The sequence below is a fragment of the Protopterus annectens genome, chromosome 11.part0 (genome assembly GCF_019279795.1).
Source record: "Protopterus annectens isolate FY-2018-M chromosome 11.part0, PAN1.0, whole genome shotgun sequence".
Lineage (NCBI taxonomy): Eukaryota > Metazoa > Chordata > Ceratodontiformes > Protopteridae > Protopterus > Protopterus annectens.
In genome coordinates, this window is record NC_056745.1 from 140,172,357 (window position 1) to 140,191,875 (window position 19,519).

The window sequence follows — 19,519 nt, forward strand, 5'->3', positions numbered from 1 at the left end:
CAAAGTCAATTAACTACTTAAAGTGAAAGCTGACTTACGAAACACGCCCTGTTTGCAAACACAACTAGACTAAAAACTGCTTTTAAAATAAAAGCTAAAAATCCAAATAGTCAGACTAAAAGTACAACTGGCGTTGTCTATAAAAAATGTGTAAATCTAGCCAACTACTAAGCTAGTGAGGCAAAGAAATAATAATTACAAGTGCATAAAAACTCCGCTGGTGTTTGTAAAACTGAGTTAATACAAATACCTATGTTAGTGCACTAAACTGTGTATGTTGAAGCACATCAAGTGTACTGAACATAATTGGTAGTAAGTAAAGTATCAAGATAAAACTACAAATTCTCAGCAAAAAATACACATAAGGTCACTGAACCGAGGTGCTCAAAAGCATTAGAATAGCTCTGTCGTGTTAGTGTGGAAGGTAACCTGACACAGGCTACCTATTAAGGCTCCTAAGTTTAAGAACACTACTTAAAGAACAGTTCTCATTCAGACCTGGTGAACTGTATGCGTTGAGTCTAATTTGCCAAAACAGCTCTCGCTCTTCTAACTTAAGTGGGAGAGGAGCACCCCTGAAGTCCTGTGTGATCTGGTCAATAATCAAAAATGTAAACATATGGTTGGGATAAACTGAAATGTGTTTTGCTAGTGCATTATCAAGTTTCTGCTTCCTGATCGCATAAGTATGTTCATAAATGCAGTCACGTAGGCTCGCTCTGTTTTGCCCACGAGAAAGCTGTACAGGTTTGGCACATAGCTAAGTAGATCACCATTCTTGAATTACAGTTAGCTCTTAGGTTCAACTTGTATTCGTGATCGTGAACTTTAAATCTATTGGATTCCAAGATGTATTGACAAAAATTACACGCCTGGCATTTAAACATGCCAGCTGTCATTGGTTTTTTAATGTTATGTCGTTCAAGGAGGGCTTTGAGGTTTTTTGCCTTTCTATAAACAACCAATGGGTGATTACCAAGTTTTTGGTGTACTGTGTTGTCCTTTTTGAGTAAGTCCCAATTTTTACGTAGTGCCTGAACACAGTCACTACTATTGAGACTGTATGTTGTTATGAATGTGACACCAAAACATTCAGAAGGATGCCTACTTGTGTGGACATTTACTAAGTCTGTGTTCGAGGATTCAGTGTCATTCATAAGAACCAATTCTCTATTCATGATTGGTTTATAAAAATGACACTGACGCTTAGACGACACTTCTTCTATAATAGTGTCTAACATTTGTAACATTCTAACTTGTAATTATTATTTCTTTGCCTCACTAGCTTAGTAGTTGGCTAGATTTACACATTTTTTATAGACAACGCTAGTTGTACTTTTAGTCTGACTATTTGGATTTTTAGCTTTTACTTTAAAAGCAGTTTTTAGTCTAGTTGTGTTTGCAAACAGGGCGTGTTTCGTAAGTCAGCTTTCACTTTAAGTAGTTAATTGACTTTGTAAGTATTAGCCCAGAGAGTATTTAAGCTGTGACTTTTTGTTTTTCTTGATCTGAAGAAGTTTGTTTATTGGAATAAACGAAAAGCGCTTTATCATTTCGTTCTGTGCTACTGTGTGGTTTCTTCTCTATTTTGTTTTTCAGTACCCCTTAAATAACTTTGAACCCAAATAAGTGTGGGGATTGCTAAGATTCAATTCTGAGAGGGATGTAATGAGTTTGTTGCGATTAACCGTATCAAATGCCTTGAAGAGGTCAAGAAAGATAAACTGCCTGTCCATGTTGGCAGGTGTTTACTGTATGTTTTATTAGGTAAGGGAATGGGTTAATTTGACAGGAATGTGCTAATAGCTTAGAGGCTATAAGAGGGACCTATACTTTGTGTAGGCCAAGGTTGACCAATAAAGCAACGCTGCTCATTGCACAACTGAGTTACTACTAGAACAGTAGAAAAGCTTGGAAAAGTTTGACAGTTGTTTAAGGAAAAATTAATCTTCAAGGCTTTTTCGTCTGTACAGGGCACTAACCACCGCTGTGCAGACAGTAGCAACGCACAAATGTGAGGCTTAAATATTGGCTGGAATAAATGAGAATAAGGCAAGCTACCAATAAGAATACACACAAAGAACCTTCCTCCAGCATTCCCCAACTCAGATGGGTTTAGATCTACACAAGCCCTATTAATGGAAGATGGCTGGTGTAGTGCTCAAGTGTTAAAAAGAGTCTAGATTCAGCAGCCCTGAATCTAGTCTGTACAACGTAACCAGCTACTTAAATACTTAAAGTAATATTAACAGTACCGTACTGAAGGTGCAAAAATGCAGCAAAAATAACAACAATAAAACAGTAATTAAATAGAAAAAACAGCAAAGCACAGTAAAAACTTAAATAGTACCTATTTACGTTTTATCTGGATGGATACATACCGAAAGGGGGCATACTGAATGACTGAACTAATGAGAGCTGAGTAAGGGGGGGGCTATGACATCCCTAGATCTAGACACACTCTCTTTGTTTATGAGCTATGCAATGTAGAAAGACATTCTTATAACAATGGACACGTTAGTTGAAAGTTAGGTCACTGTCCACACAAGTTCCCAAATCCCAAGCAACTGGATCAATGCTTAGTGACATGCTGTCAATCTGGTAGTTCCCCAGGGTAGGTGACTTCCCAATGGGTAAAATGCATTTTTGGCATTTCATGTCTGTCCATTATTTAGTACCATTTATTTATTTAGGGGCAATCCTTCCTGCATTTCATGTAATGATAAAAAAAAAAAAGTCTTTCGGCTTTTCCCATTTAGGGGTCGCCACAGCAAAACTCCGGTCTGCTCATGATTGGCAGTGGATTTTAACGGTGCGGAGTCGCCAGCCCAATGCCCAACCTTCAACGAAGGCATGCCCATTCATGCTTGCACCTACCTGCATGTCTTTAGCATCACTCGACCACGGGGAGGACATGCAGACTCCACACAGAAGGCTTTCCAGCCGAGAATCGAATGGGAGAACCTCTTGCTGTGAGGTGACAACGCTAACCGCTGCACCACATTTCATGTAATGAAATGATATAAGGTGAATACTAATCTCCCTAGTCTGCTTTAATAAAGTGTCTAATAAGATTCCTGTCCCTGAGTGATTCACTGTAACACTAAATTATTATAGCTAGTTTTACTTACCAGCTGAATTGCTGGTTCAGCCATTTTTTTTCCAAAGCTGTCTTCTTCCCTCCGAAGGCCAGCACTGGTTTTGCACCGACAGAAGTACTAGTGTTTGTGGAATGCTGCCAAGTGGTTTAAGGTTCCAATTAAAGTATCATTGGCTTGTGCACTTTTTAGGTCTAATGTCTGTTGTGAAGTTATTGGTCATTTGGCTATGTTTTGGAAGAAGAGTTTCCTCTAACACTGGAAACTTTATTCACATTACTTTTCTTTTTATTAATAAAAGTGAAGAATTAATCATGTTTTTGTTAGATGTTTCTGTTTTAAGTCTGTGACTTTTCTTTCATGAGTTAGTAAATAAAGATACATGGCTTTGGTTGCATTACCTTTTACATGTCACCCAGGAAGGGAAAATGTGAGTGTTGGAGGCAGATTTCCCATAAGGATAGACACAAGAAGTGCCTTTTTGTGTCTAGGTGCTGCCCATAACTATACTCATTGTGAGATTTGTCAAATGTTTGTACAGAAGACCCCAGCAGATATCTGTCTTCTCCTACTGTTTATTTAGAAAACCAGCGATTGATGCTTCTGGCTCAGGGAACCATGGCTTCTAAATTCTCCCACCCTGATTTTCAGCTGCCGGTTAAGGAAAAAAATTGAAAAGACACATAGTGAATCTTATGCTGTCCAGCCTGTTCTGGATGTCTCCTTTGGGTTGGGTGAAGAACCTGAGGGCCATTCGATTCCAACATCAGCTCCCCCTGTCACAAACAAGTTGGAGGCCAATGGGGAGTTCCCTACCTGAACATCCACTGAGGCTGTGCCTACTTCTGCTGTAGACAGATAGGAAGAACCATGGCTGATCATTTTGAAGGGGCCTGTAGGGATTCCTCAGATTCTTGTTGGGGAGGAGCTCCTTGGTTCCCTTACTCAAGTCAGGCAGGGATGTGAACCTGCTAGATTTGTTAGGGCTGATGTTCCTTGTAGCTCCTGTAGCTATGGATCCTCACTAAGAGTGGTAGGATTTCATTCAGGGTCTTTTCAAAGCTGTTATGGCTTTGAAGCCACCTCATAGCTTATCTGTTTCTTCCCCTGTTCCCTGGTCCTCTACTGCCTCTAAATGTCCTTGGGACATTGATTCCTCTGAGAATAACGTGGAATTAGATTCTGGGGAGGAGTCATTGGCGTACTCCTCTCAAATCCATTCCCTTCTTGCTCTGTGGTCTGAGGAAGAGAATTTCCTTTCCCCTGCTTCCCCCATTGAAGAATTGTCCTTTGGAAATAATATTGTGTCATGTTAGGACACTTTAAATGGGATTGTTCCCAGATTTCTGTTTGTACATAAAAAGAGATGACTTTGTTTTGCTGCTGCTGTTGTTCCAGTTTCACTGTGCTGTAATTTATCACAGCTGAAAAATGTTATCTAGTCAAACCCCTTCCTAAACCATGAAGGTTACCCCATAGGTCACTTTGAGCCAGCTTGATCATTATGTTGTATTTGTCGTATTATATTGCATGGTACTCTGCAAGCAGTAGTACAGATTAAGCAAATCACAGTTTATATAAAAAATATTAGCCAGCACATGCATCCTTTTTTCACATTGAAGGGACTGTCCTGTAACTAACAAGGAAGTATGAAGTCAAAAACACAATATGTTTTGGAAATGATCATTAAAAACAAGAGTCATGCACCTTGTTTGCTTTTGGGAGCATTCTTACTGATCTGGGTCATGAGAAAAATAATCCATATATTTTTTCTAAGTAGTCGTGTAGACTAGGTGCACGCCCAACAGATTGTGTTTTCTTTTTACCCACACTAGTTAAAACTGCCAGGCCCCACACCGCCTTGACCATGTGGCATTTTACTTTTTTAATTTGATTTTAATTGAAAATGTATATCAAACAGAATGTTGTTATGACTTGGAAAAACAAAACTGATCTGCCTTCCTGCTTTGTTTTGTGTATCACTTTTTTTTTGCAGTTGCACATTTTGTTTCCTTTATCGGTTCTGTGTTAACCTTAATTATCTGTTTGTCTTATTTTATTTATATGCTTATTTGTCCTGTATTTGTATCTGTTTGGTAGTTATTGTGATTGTGTCTTAAGCCAGTGCTACTTGTGTGTCTTGCTTGCACGTTTCACCACTGTTGAATTTTGTGGTGAAGCTGGAGCACAGAAGTGAGAAGCTGCCAATGCTCAGCAGACTGAAATGTTTTCACATCATCTGTGTGAAAGATGCCCACATTTTTTTTCCTAAGCAGATGTAGTAAAACAGGGATGAGATTTGGGTGTATGGATGGAAGGAAATGTAAGGTAACCTTGTAGTTTATTTCTGTATAGAGATCTAGGAGGGTAATATCATCAATCGAAGGAGTGGACTTGAGTTTTAATATATTTTATTTAGTTATGCACATTACAATATGATGCTACTATAGTTTTACACTGTCGGGTACCACTCTTCTTGGTCCAAGTTCTGTACTAGCTTGGGGCAAGAGCTGTCAGTCTTCTGACCCTCAAAATTATGTGGTTAGAACTCCTGCCAGTTACACCTGTTAGTCCTCTATTTTTCCAGCATTACTGATGACATACTGTGTGAAACTTTTATTTATTTTGTCAGGTTTGGACATGGAACATTTCTGGTTTGTTTAGAGAATATCTTCAAGAAGATCACTGGCCTGGAGCTGAGGTACGAGGCCCTGATTGGAAAACCAAGCATAATCACATACAAGTATGCAGAGTGTGTGCTAAGGCAGCAGGCCATGAAAAGGGGATGGACAGCACCAATACAGAGACTGTATGCCATTGGGTAAGCTATGACATGTCTGTCTGCTAAATGAGTAAATGTTAAACCTCAATGCACAATACGTTTTTGCTTGATGCTCTTATTTGTAGCTAAAATAACCCATTTGTTGATCTTAAAGCTTAAGAGAAAGTATGAGGCAAACATTGTAAAAGTCAAGGCTTTAAACAAACTTGGACTTCTTGAACCAGACCCAGGAAAGTAAATATTTTACGGTTGGTATCTGTTTATTTTTTGTCTTCAGCACACTGAGATGACTTTTGGAATGAAGTACAGTCAAAAAAGCAACACATAATTACCACTAGTTAAATTTTCTTAGCCCAACTGGATGCATCAGCAAGCACTACTGCACATCAATGACACCATTCAGGGGTTTTTACCTTGCCAGGCTATTCCTGTGACTTGCATCATATTGTGATGTTCTTGTGTTGTCCTGCCTTCATTCCCATCTCATTGCTTGACTTTATATGGTATTCGTTGTATTACTGTGTTTCCAGGAACTTGTCTTGTTAAGTCAGTAGCTGTCTCCTTGAGTCTACAGCTGAGTCCTTCCTGCCCACCAGTCTCATTTCAGCAGTTCTGACACTCAGTCCTGATGTACCACAAAACATCCCCACATTTGTTTCCAGTAAATAGGTCACATGACCATGTACCTTCAAAATGACTAGTCAGGATGTCTGCCAACACGACCTTTATTGCCTTGGCAAGAAGCATGATAAAAAGCTCTGCCATAAGTGCCAGTGATTCCAACAAACGTCAGAGTGAGTAATGTCTTGGTTAACTGCCACAGGGGTGACAGCAGATGATAGTTCTCATGAGATCAGTGAAAAAGTCCCAGGTGCAACCACGGGTCTCAGCAGGAGCACTGTTGCAAGGACTGAAATTCTGAAAATAGGCTGCAGCTTAGAATTCTTGGAGCAAAGCCATTGTTAAAATGGCTGTGCAGCTCTTGTAGGTGCTGAGCTTGTGTTCTTCTGTCGTGTTTTTGAATCTTTACCTGTAATTCACTTTGGTATGTGACAAGAAGGCCCACAGAGATTGCAGTATTGCCTTGGAGACCCATTTTGGATTTGTCAATGTTAACAAGTTCCTGGAGTGACTAATTTCAAAATGCTGACCTCATATAATTTTTTTCTCTTCCTTCTTCAAAGTGCATTGTTGGTCACATTGGATGTGAAAAAAACTCATCTCCACATAATCCATTCACAAACATCATAGGCAATGCCTCATGTTCATGGCGGGAAAGGACCATTAACAGTTCACACCTCTAACTTTTGGCTGGTCCACTGACACCCATGGTTTTCACCATGTCCATGGCTTCAGCATATGTGATGGAGTGAATACATATATGTATTTCCTTACCAGGATGACTTCCTTATCCAGACATCCTCAGAAGAAATCATTCAGAGATCCCTTGGATATAGTGTACATTGGACTGTATTGCCCATCTTGGATTTTTCAGCCATAGTTCCGGAGAGGTCAGAGATATTCTTAGGAGCTTTTTTAATCAGAGAGGTGTCAGCTGTACCTTCCAAGCAACAGGGCCTCTCGGTTAAAGGCATGTTTGGCAGAGTTTACACAAAAATGATTTTACTTGCCAGTTTGAGACTTTCTGAAGGCATTAGGCCATGTGTCAGCCTTTGTACTGATCATTTCCTTAGCCATGCTGCACATGTGGAAGAAGGTTCATCAGCTCCTCAGAAACTTGTAGCAGCAATGCTATCACCCTCTGCGCCCGATAATCCCTCTGAGTCCCTCCATCACGGAGTTCATGTGATAGACTCAGCAATTCAAATGCAATCGGGCTGTACCTTTGAGGGTCATAGAAGATGCAGACCCTAAGCACAGATGCCTCAGGGATCTACTACAGGTGCTTGTGCACTGGTAGCTCATGACACATTTACTCAAAAAAGTAAGTGCTTGAATTCCTACCAGCTTGATGTCCTGTATCTACATAGCCTTCCCAGCACCTGACCCTATAAAACTGTATAGTCTTATTAGAATCTAAACTCTAACCGTAAAACTCCCATCCTGCTCCCAACCCAAATCCTTGCTCTCTTACTCTAAAACTCCACATCCATGTCACTAAAAGTATTTTTTCTGATGCTACCTTACTCTAAAACTCCCCTCCCACTCCCAAAACTCCCTTATCACTCCGTAACCCTAAAACTTCCTTCCTCTCTTCCTCCTCCCTATCTCTAAAATCAAATCCCCCCTTCCCCCCCATGCCCTCCTCATGGCTGCATGCCCAAACTCGGATTCAAGGTTGATTGCAAGCAGCAGCCTATGTAAACTACAAAGACAATAGAGTCCCTGGCTTTAGGACAGTGATTTTCAAATGCTTGGGACTCCAGCACTTGTAGTATTCTCAGTGCCTCACATTTGGCCTGTATGGTGCTCTCAGTCCATCTAAAAGTGTAAGGGTTCTGGAGCAGGTCTGTGGCAGACAAGCATAACACACTAATGTAAATAATGATCTCATTCTGACCCGAATAGCTTTCTGGTTGTTTTATTCAGGGGACATATTTGTTATCACAGACAACATCAGGTGATGTGGAATGTGAACAGACAAGGGTTCACTTGTCCTTACAATCAGCTTAGGCTGATGATGAGTGCATGCAGGGTATCTTTCCAGTGGGGCATGCACCTTTTGGCCTACTGTACCCCATATTTCCAGAACATAGTGCATACAAAGTGAACAGAAACAGACTCCTTAAAAGCTGCAAATAGAAGCTGAACCTCCCCCAAGTTTTCTTTCCTCAGACACAGACATGGAATCTTTCGGTAGTAAATCTTTGTTTCAGAGACCAGTCACAGCTTGAAAAGTTTTTTTTTTTCTTCTGCTTCATGTGAAAAAACAGTTGGCCCCTTGTTTTTGCAGAACAAGAGGTAGATATTCCCAGGCCATACAAGAGCCCTGTGGGCTAGTCATTCCTAAATGGAAAGTCCCATCACCCCTCCATTTCCTGGTAAGAGTCATTTGGTAAGGAGCAGGCCATCTTGCTGGTCTGAGGGAGTAGCCTGCCCTCGTGTCTCCTCTGAGCCCATAGTCCCTGCCTCCTGAGGGGAAGTGTGCCTCCCTCATGTTACTTTCCCCTCAGCTACATAGTGCAAATGGACTAATGGTAGAGTGAGCTCAGTCAGTTCAGAACTCAATTGGGTGAGTGCTTATAGCTACAGCTAATTGTCACGTGTGGTGAACCAGAGCTGCCTCTCTTCCCCCATGATGGAAGTACCAGCAGTGGCCTCTTACTCCCATCCTCCCTGGCCAGCTTCTACAGGCACCTGAGCCATTACTTAAATTTGGGTCACCTGCAGCAAAGTCAGGGCTTTAACACTTCTCAGCAGCAAATGCCTTTGATGTCCTGTAGAATGTATTTCCCTGTATCTTTCTAATCCCCAGGCTGCTGCCCAGCCCATTTTCCCCCCTCCCCTCCATGAACATTACTGAACCCTAGCATTTGAGCTCTGAGTCGCACCATGCTGCCACATTTTCTTATTACAATTTCAGTTTTTATTGAAATGGCAAGTTTACTGAATGGCTGACTATCTCCTCAGATGTACAAGCCATACTGCTATTGGATAGGATATTGGGTCATGCGGACATCTTCAACAGCCATTTTTGTGCATCAAAAATTCACCAGAGAATATGAGGGATACTACTTCCCCCAAAAGAAACAGTCCTGCAAAACGGGTACCTAAGCCCCTACTAAACGGAACAGGAGCTCCCTTGCCTGAGCTATCACCCAGCTTGGGCATAAGTGAGGAAAGGGACAGAGACTTAATTTGTATTTCACAGATGTACTCTCCCTCAGGGTATTGCACTAATGACGAGTAGTCACTTATCTGGATTTCCACCTGAAGGCATTTGTTTTGGAACGACTGTTAACTTGGTGAGGGTGCATTTTAAGTGAGGTTCTAAGGAAATGTCAGGTACTTAGAGCTGCTGGTTATAAGCAAGTTCAAACTTCCTGCAGTTCGTCCAGTGTTCGAAGAAGAAACCCATCCTTATTGTAGAGGGAAGAAATGGCTGTTTATAAAGAAACTCTATCACTGACCTGGTAATCAGCTTGCTTGACATGAAAACGGGCTGTAGGCTGCTGCTGACAAGTAATGCCTTGCTATAACAGTGTAGAAAATAGACTCCTTAGGTTCATAGGTAGATACTAGGCTATCTGCCCTAGGGCATTTAATAAGCCTAGCCAGAGTGTATTTGGCTTCGGCCTCCCTATTAGATTAGCCTACTGTGCCTCTGTAAAGTAGGTCACAGAAGGTACCCTTTTAAGATTAGTTTACTGTGCCTCTGTCTAGCAGGGACACAGGAGAGATCCCAGGGGTGAATTTGTGATTTCCCATCCATGCGTCCAAATTTCGCTTGAAGAGGGTCAGCGAGGGGCTATGTCTAACATGAATTGGGATTCTATTCCAGAGTGAGGGGAGCCTCTGGGAAATGAATCTGTCCCTCCAGCATGTCCTATTTATTTTTGTGCTGAGGTTTATAGGTTCATAGGTTCTACATCATTTTGGCAAGATGTGAACTGTCAAACCCACATGCTGCCATGTTGGAGAAAGTGGCAGAATGGATACAGGAATCCCTTAAGCAGAGATTGAAAACCTCATCCAACAGCATACTATTAATTGTGAGTATGATGTCATATGTCCATCTGTGAGGGATGCAGCTAAAGATTATTTTTTAAGGAAATGTGTTCAGCTCAGGATTGAACCCCTACCTGAGGACATCTGGGCCAGATTCTTAATGACCATCTTGATAAGTATTGGCTCTTTTGCACTCCCTTGCTAACAGTTTTTAGAAAATTTGAAGAGAAGGAATAAATTTCTCAGACTATAGAACAATTATTTCATGTTTCTGTCCCAAAATCCACCAGGCAATGGACGTTCTACAAAGATCAAACTAACATTAAACAGTTTAAGCAGGAAAAAAAAGTTTTCAATAAGGACTTTTGGAAAGAAGAACCTTTCAAGAAGGGCATTTAGAGATGAAGAAGCTTTCAAGAAGGACATTTGAAGAGAGAAGAGACTAGGCTAGACAGCAGAGTAGAGGAAGTGCCAGTAGTCCTTTTTTGTTCCAAGTTGATCTTCACTCCCACCTCCCCCTCATAGTATAGGCAGAATGCTAAAGTTTTACAGAATTCAGTGGTTTGTCCTGGCATTGGATAACTGAATGAGAGAACTTTATAGCTTCAGTGTATAAAATAGATGTTAAAACCTTCCATCCTTTTTGCTGCATCTTAAATATCTACAGATCAGGTGGCTTTGGTGGGACCAGGTCTAGAACCAGAATGGCCATAGAAAGGGTGCCAACAGTAGGACAGGGAACAGGTTTTTATTCAAAATTATTTTTAGTGCTAACAAAGAGTGAACCTGGAAATGTGTTATAAACCTTTCAGCTTAAATGAATTTCTAAGGGTAAAAAGGTTTAGATTGGTAATAATTCAGGTGCTCCTGCAATAACTTATCTAATAATGGATGCAGTGGTTACCTTGTATAGGTAAGCTACATACCTCCACACCTCCAGCTTTTGAGGCCACAGGATGTTCCTTAGATTCCTAGCAGGACTGTACCATTTCCAGTTAATGTCACTGTATTTTGGACTTTCCTCTGTTGCCGTAGTATTTGCCGAATGCTTCTGTTTTTCTCATTTCAGACTCCACTTGAAACACATTTACTCTTAGCTGGATGACTGCCTTATTCTAACCCAGTCCCCAGAGCACCAGACAGAAACTTGACTGCCTCCCATCTTACCAATATGAAGATCTCCATAAACTTGCAGAAGGTGAGCTTCTCTCTCTCCAAAATGAAGACTTTTTTGGAAGTGCTACCAGCTGTCTTGAAAAGCAGTGTGTTCTTTCCCTGGAACAAGGTTTGACTTCCATGATCCCTTTTCCAAGACCTTGCAAAGAGGCAGTAGCTTATAGCATGGAAATTCTGTGGCATTCATGTCAGCTTCCATTCTGATGGCCCCCTCGGTGAAGCTTCATGTCGGAAGATTTAATTGGCTCCTGAGAAACGCGTGAATATAAAACCCTGCAACGTGTAGACATGCCCCTTGCTTTGATTCCTTCAGAATGCAGTTTGTTTCTCTGCAGGGGCGGGTAGTGTGTCAGTGAGCCTAGAGCTGCTGCTTCTCCCTACCCAGAGCATCCGAACCCTGACCACAGATGCTTCAGACTTAGCCTGGGATCCGGGACAGGGCTTCTCCCTACCCAGAGTATCCAAACCCTGACCACAGATGCTTCAGACTTAGCTTGGGAACCAGGACAGGTCAGTTCAAGGTCTAGGACAGTGGGAGAACCATATCCAGAATAGCTTATCAGTGTTAAATAAACACTGGCACTGATACATACACTGCAGGTTTTCACAGAGAGATGGAAATGAGGCATCCTAATGACTGTGACAGTCAACACCAATGTGATGTGATATATCAACAAACAAGAGGGCATCCACTCCTTTCAGCTCTGCAGACTAGCAGTACATGGGACACGGATCTGCAGTAAAGCCTCTTCCTCAACCTGTTTACATCCCCTCAGGGCAGAATGCCCATGCAGGCTAAGTGAACAGGTCAATAGTCAGCCTCTGTGAATGGATACTGAACCCAGCAAACTTCAGATGCATTGCATGATTTTGGAGGTTCTGTATTTGACCTGTTTGCCATATCCCAGAATTACGATATCTGGAGCTTTTGCTCAAGGTTTCCTTGCAACCAGGCTTAGGCAATCAACACTTTTACAATCCACTGGGGAGAGAGGCTCCTTTGTGTCTTACAGCCTGTAACTTTGATCTAAGAGTCCTTTTGAAATCCAGATAAGATCAGGGACATCTAATTCTAATAACACCCTCTTGCCCAGAAAAGCCTTTGTTCCACTACTTCTCCATTTATAGAGATAGAGAAACAGAAGAGGCCCAGATACATCCTATGCATTGTATCTTTCTGGGGGCAGTTCAGGGGCTCTCACTAGTGCACCCCTGTCTCACCAATCTCAAGTTACCAGCTTGAAGAATAAGTCCTTAATATCAAACTGGGATACTTTCCTTGCAGATCACTTCCATTCTGAAAGGGGAACAGAGGCTTACTGTCAGACAGTCTTGCGTAGGTTAATAGGTGAATACTAGGCTAGCTGTACTGAAGGGCTAGCCAATATCCTGAGATCAGAATCAAGCCTTGTGTCTTATGTCTGTGAGGTAAGGACCTTAATCATTATGTCAACCCCCTCCCCCCAAAAAAAAGAAAACTATGACTAAAGGTGAGAATCAAACCCTGTGCCTTGTGTTGGGAGGTAAACACCTCAACCATTATTCAGTCCCCAATCCCTCATTAATACTTTATTTTTCCTTTGTTGACTAGGTTATTCCTACTAGGTTTGTGTCCTCTCTTCGGTGGAGACCCAAGGTGGTGTTTGTACTACTTGGTGATACTTGATCAGGACATCAGGGAATTTCTCTTACGCTTTGTGACAGTTGCTGTGGGATTTTTACATCCAACTAAGATACTACAAACTCAAGCAGATGGGTCCACTATTTGACATCTCCACCAAAAGATAACATACTAAGGAGATCTGCTCTGCAGTGTAAGCAGTACGTCTACCTAGTGCAAGAGCAGAACTCACAACCTTCTGCACCAAAGGAGAGTGTGCTTCCTGTTGCCCTACTGACACTGTGATGTACTGAAGGGGAAAACATTCTTATCAGGTAGAGCTCATTGTACTAATCCTCAGAAAGTATCTGCAAGTACATATTCATCTACTTAAGTACCTTTATTTAAGGTAGGCCTGGCATATGCCTTGGTGAAGGTCCACCTGTCTACTATCTCTGCATGCCATCCTATATCCCCTGTCCCCACTGTCTTCCTTATCAGTACCTAAACATTTTCTGAAGGGAATGTTACTTCTCCGATATCTCAGACCACTTAGAATGTGTTGACACGATCTTAGGATATGAACTTTGTTCTGGAAAAGCTTGCACTCCATCCACTTTTCAGACAGCTATTGATTTTGCTTTTAAGTTTTTAATATGGAAGATCATTTCCCCTTGGGTGTTACCTATGTTGAAAAGGTATATGAATTGTCATCATTTTTGGCCCCTAAACTTTATACTGCATTCAGACAGGATAGTGGTCTTGAAAACTAATCTATCTTGCATGTCCAAGATGTTCGTAGGTCTGAGCCAGACTTCTCCGCTACTAGCCTTCTTTCCTAACTCACAGTACAGAGGGGGGAGATTGTTGTACTCAGTGCAAATGCAAAGACTGTTAAGATATTACTTGGCTAGAACCAAAGAATGGAGAAGCCAAGACCAGCTTTTTGCATCTTTTAAGCAAGGAAAACTAAGAAGGCCATTATCTATGCAGGCACTGTCCAGATGGTTGGCTAAGTGCTCTGCTAATAATAATAATAATCATAATAAAGTGTCAAGTAAGATTTCATTTTTATAAGAACAACAGCTACCTTCTGCTGTTTTCTTCAGAAATGTCTGTGCTTGTGATTGTACTGCCGGGATGGGATGTCCAGCCTTACTTTTTCAAATCATTGTAAGTTGAATCTTTTTCCCACAAGCAGATCAGGCTTCACTGTGACAACTCTCTAAGGGCCTTCTGGCTTGTCCATGTAAGGCCTAGGGTCAGGGCTAGTAGTACTATAGTATTCTTCCCATTCCACATGAATGAAATCCACAAACATAAGACATCTCACTTCTATCAAGTGCACCTAGTCCCGCCCATCATACAAGAACTTTTACAAATAAGAATCATAGAACTTGTGCCCAGAACAGGACCAGAGCAGCGGGCTGTACTCATGACTCATTCTAGTGCCCAGAAAGGAGAGTGCATGGATGCCAGTCCAGTACCTGTTAAGGCTGAACACTTACCTCAAGGTTCCAAAATTCAGATGCTGACATTGCAAGCTCTCTTACCACACCCATTCCCTGAAATTCTGGTTACCCCAGATCTCAGGAATGACTCTTGTCATATCCCCATTTACAGGGACCACAGATGGTTTCTCAGATTCTAGATGAGGGGCTTCCATTATCAATTTTACCTCCTTACCTTTTGGATTGGCGATTGCACCCAAAGCTTTTATGAAGTGCCTGGCTCCAGTAACTGCTTACTGCAGAAACAAGGGCATTTAAATTTACTCTTACCTGAATGACTCCCTCATTCAGCCACTATTCCTGGAGGAGATGGAGAGAGACTTTGGGTTTTCCTTCATCATCCCCACATCAAATCTCTTCAATCTCAGATGATCATGGAGGGAATCTGCATCCTGTTCCAGCTGAACTCATTGGCAGACCATCTAAGTTGATCAGCTGCAGATTTCCACAAATGGATATTGCACAGGATTGTCCTTCTTCAGACTGTTCACAGAGGAAACTATCTCAGAAGGGAGTACTACATCCCAGACCACTATCCAAGCAACAAACAGCATAGTAAGATATACTCTAGAGAATATCACAAATACACTTGGACAGCAGATGCTTTATTTTACAAATGGACAGGTCTCTTTCTGTATGCCTTCCATTTCACCTTCCTTCCCCCCTAGGTGATCAAGAAAGCAAGGAAGAAGGGGCCAAAGATGCTTTTAGTAATGCCATTTTGGCCTACACAGCATTGGTTCAGATATCCAGAGTGAAACTTTACATGCTGCCTTTGCAAATGGACATCCTAACTCAGAATAGGGGGCCCTGATACACCCCAGATTAGAGACATTGCAGCTCACTGCTTGGATGATTTAACTATGTTGCCTTTCAGGCAGAAGTTCAGTGAGGACATGCTGAACAGTCTTAAGGAGACTAGGAAACCTGCCACAAGAAAATCTTGCTTAGCCAAATGGAAGAGGTTTTTCCTCTGGTGCCACAGTGAGGGTCATGACCCTAGCAATGAACTGGTGTCCAGGATTCCCCAGTACTTAATGGAGCCTTTCATTTTGGCCCAGGCATATGTCTTTGTAAAGGTATATCTATCTACCATTTCAGTCTACATTAATATAGAACCTCCCAGCATTCCTCTAGACTGTTAATCACCACCTCAAAGGAGTCCTTCATCTGACGCCACCTAGAAAAGCCATTACTCCTCCATGAGACTTTAACTGGGTCCTGGAAAAACTGATGCATCCTCCTCCTCCTGAACCTGCTGACTCAGTACCCCCCCCCCATGTCTAACATGGAAAGATGGTTTGTTATTGAGCATCACCTCAACTAGGAGGATTTCAGAACTACATACAATGGGATCTTCCATAAAGACAGGGTCTTGCAACAAAACCCACATTTATGTCAAAGGTATACACACAAGTTCTCCCTCAACCAAGTTATCCAGTTCATGTTTTATTTCATAGTCTCAAGAGCAAGAGAGAAATAATTCTTCATTCCTTTGATGGGCACAGACACCTGAAATACTACATAGATAAACCCAACAACATCAGAATCTTAGGCAAGTTATTTGTGCCCTTTATAACTAGGAAGGAGGGAAACCACTTTCTAAGAAGATGGTTTCTAAGTAGCTAACACATTGTATCCTGATCTATTACTGTTGTCATGGAGAGAGGTTGGAAGGGAAGTGTGAGCGCCCATAGTACTGGAATACAGCAGCCACGGTGGGATTTCTGAGGTGGTGAAGCTCACAGTACTGGAATACAGCAGCCATTGTGGGTTTTCTGAGGTGGTAAAGCCCAGAGAACTGGAATACAGCAGCCACTGTGGGATTTCTGAGGTGATGAATACACAAGCTATTCTTGTGGGAACTACCTGGTCATCAATCCATATCTTTTCTGAACACTGTAGACTTGACATTGCTTCCAGGGCCTGGACTGGTTTTGTAGCTGCCATTCTACAGGGCCTGTTGAAGACCCAGCCCTACCAACCTACCCTCTACCCTAGTCTTTTAAGCTGTGGGAATTTTTCCAGAAGTAAGGACTACCACACCAGTAAATGTTAGAGTAAATCACTGTTGTAGTACTGGTTCCCTCTCACCAATTCCCTTTTTTTGTGTTGAGTATTCTTGGCTGGGTGGGGTATCCAATGCCTAGGCAAGTACCCCTTATCCTTTCTTCCACCTCAAGGCCTGTGACCCTCTCTGGTCTGGATGGTTGTGTTGAACTCTCTTCCTGTAAGTCTTGATCTAGAGGTTGTACATGTGTCCCTGCTTGGACTTGCATAGGATCATTAGGTCCTTGCCTGATGTCTATTAAGGCAAATACTCTCATGTCATCCAGGGTAAGAAAGTTTTGAAATGGTCTTTGTGTATGTCAGCTTTATACAGAAAACATCCTGATGACCCTGTAAGAATGCTGAGCTCTAGAAGTTGGGATAGTTGTTAGGCCTTCTGTGGCTGAAGTCCTAATAATGACTACTGCAACACAGATTGACTTTAACAGGTTTGCAATTAGAGTTACGAACTGCAGTCAATGGAGAGTGACAGTATTGACTTACAGTTTTTCAACAGGCAGTTTTGCGAATCCAAATACATTGACTACACTTCATTGCATGGGTAGTGTAGTTGAGTGTTGAGTTTGGAATTTTGAGTGGAGATTGCGGTTCAATGAGGAACAGGGAATTAACCCACTTCCTCATTGTAGTGTGGTCTCGTAGTTGGCATATATAATTTGCAGGGGGTTGTACCATTGACTCTAGAGTGTCACGATACATTAGTGTTCATAGTTTGGGTGACTGATGTCACCTCCTGCTATATCAAATTCATCGAACTATGAGAGTCTATGAACTCAGTTTCAAGTTCCCTGCTTGTTCGCTGTTGCAATTTACAAGATATTGGTTCGACGTTAAGGCCAATCGACAGATGTAGTTTCAAGGTTTCAATAGTAAACTCTCTAATATCTACTGTTATAAGTTCTTAAAGTTGTACTTTTCTTCTTTCTGGAAAGTGCAGATCAGATGTTCTTCATGTTTCACTGTTGCAATCATCACATTTGGGTTATCCCTGCCAGGGTAGCCCTCAACCGGCCCGAATACCAGAGGCTTAGTATTTCTGCATCAGCTGCTGTCGCTTCGGGACTGACTTCTGGTCGTCAGTAGTATAAAGTAAGGCAGCTGACGCCATTACATCAGTCTTTCTTGCCATGGAGCCTGAAGCAGAAGCATTTCGCAAGAGTGCCGGTCGGACGCTACCCGAGTTTCATTTACCGAATTAAAGTTGAAGTCTTCTAAAGCTAAGTACCCCGTTGGGGATCCTTTTTTATTGCACTAACTGATGTCAGAAAAAGTTAATTGTCTCGCCTGTGGAAAGCAAATACCACACCGAGACTTCATTCTTACTGCGTCACTTGCTTAGGCCCAGACCATGACGTCCCCCATTGTCGCTTCTGTGCTTTGATCAACGCCAGAACTATCCATCATCAGGCCCTTATTGTAGCCAGATATTTTCACTTACAGTCCTCTAATTCCGATATGGCATCGGTAAGCCATCCACCAGCAGATATTCCAAAAAAAATAAAGATAAATTCAGAGATAGACCGCACAGGTCCAAACCTACTGACGACGCTTCCGTTAAGTTTGTAGTCAGTTCTTCGGTCCCCAGATGCTTTCGCAGCCCCTGATGCCTGCTTCTGTGGATTCACAGGCCACTTCCCAGACCCTTTCAGAGTCCGGTATGCCGCAAAACTCTTCTTCGAGTAAGGATCCTGCATTTGTCTCTACCTTGGATGGGTTCAGAGCCGCTGACCAGGCACCAGCTTCCAAGGAAATTGTTCGCACTACCGATTCTCAACACAAACTGACATCTTCTTTCACAACTACTGTTCTTTCGAAAATGACCGAGTTTCATAGGCCCAGGGTATGAACCACACCCATGAAACCGATGACCCACTCTCGGGCACCTGCTTCCTCGCTTCAGTCTCAGATGCTTAAAATGGCGGAAGACCTTTTCATGCTGATCAGGGAAGCTGAGCTACCCCCTCCAAAAGGAAAAAGAGATCTGTCCCCTGTCTGAACAAGAGTAAGATGATTGTGATGCTTCTGAATATGAAGATATGCAACCCCTCTCTACTTATGAGGATTCTGATGCAGAGGATTCCATCCCTTCAGCCTCTCCCCCAGAGGATTTTTCCTTTGGGAAAACTCTGCATACATTAAGGGAGCATTTCCAATGGGAAAGTCAAGACTACTCTCAGTCTAAAAAGAGACTCGGGGAATTCTAGATCTTCCACAGCACAGACCCTTGGCCATCCCCCCCAGTCCTGGATGTTGTGGATGATGTTTTCCTGGAATACAGCTTGATTCTTGACACCCTCCCTCCTGCGCCCATAAAAGCAGACAGGTACTATAGAGTCCCTGACACTCACAAATTTATTTTTAAAAATCCTACTGCTAACCCTGAGGTAATTTCTCAAGGGCCTAAAGGGATTAAAGCAACCTCTGTTAAGAATCCTGCCCCCCCCCCTCCCCAGATAGGGATTCCCGAGCACTAGGCATATGGGATAAAAAAGTATACATCTCAAGTACTCTTGCTATCAAGGCACTAAATTGTCAGTTCCATATGCTAAAATTTCAGCAACATACCCTGGAACTCCTCGAACAAAAGATGTCTTCCTTTTCTGCTTGGGCAGAATCTAAAGAATTACAAGAGTTAATGCATTCTGCAACTCAA

At 42.2% G+C, this 19,519-nt stretch overlaps 1 protein-coding gene across 2 annotated transcripts in view; it reads left to right on the forward strand.

Moving 5' to 3' along the window:
• HDHD5 (haloacid dehalogenase like hydrolase domain containing 5) overlaps window positions 1-19,519 on the forward strand; it is a 232,494-nt gene that overhangs the window by 191,074 nt on the left and 21,901 nt on the right. For both annotated transcript variants that reach the window (XM_044087527.1, XM_044087528.1), the window contains exon 7: window positions 5,731-5,919. In XM_044087527.1, coding sequence (XP_043943462.1) covers window positions 5,731-5,919 — 189 coding nt within the window. The remainder of the gene's footprint in view (window positions 1-5,730; window positions 5,920-19,519) is intronic.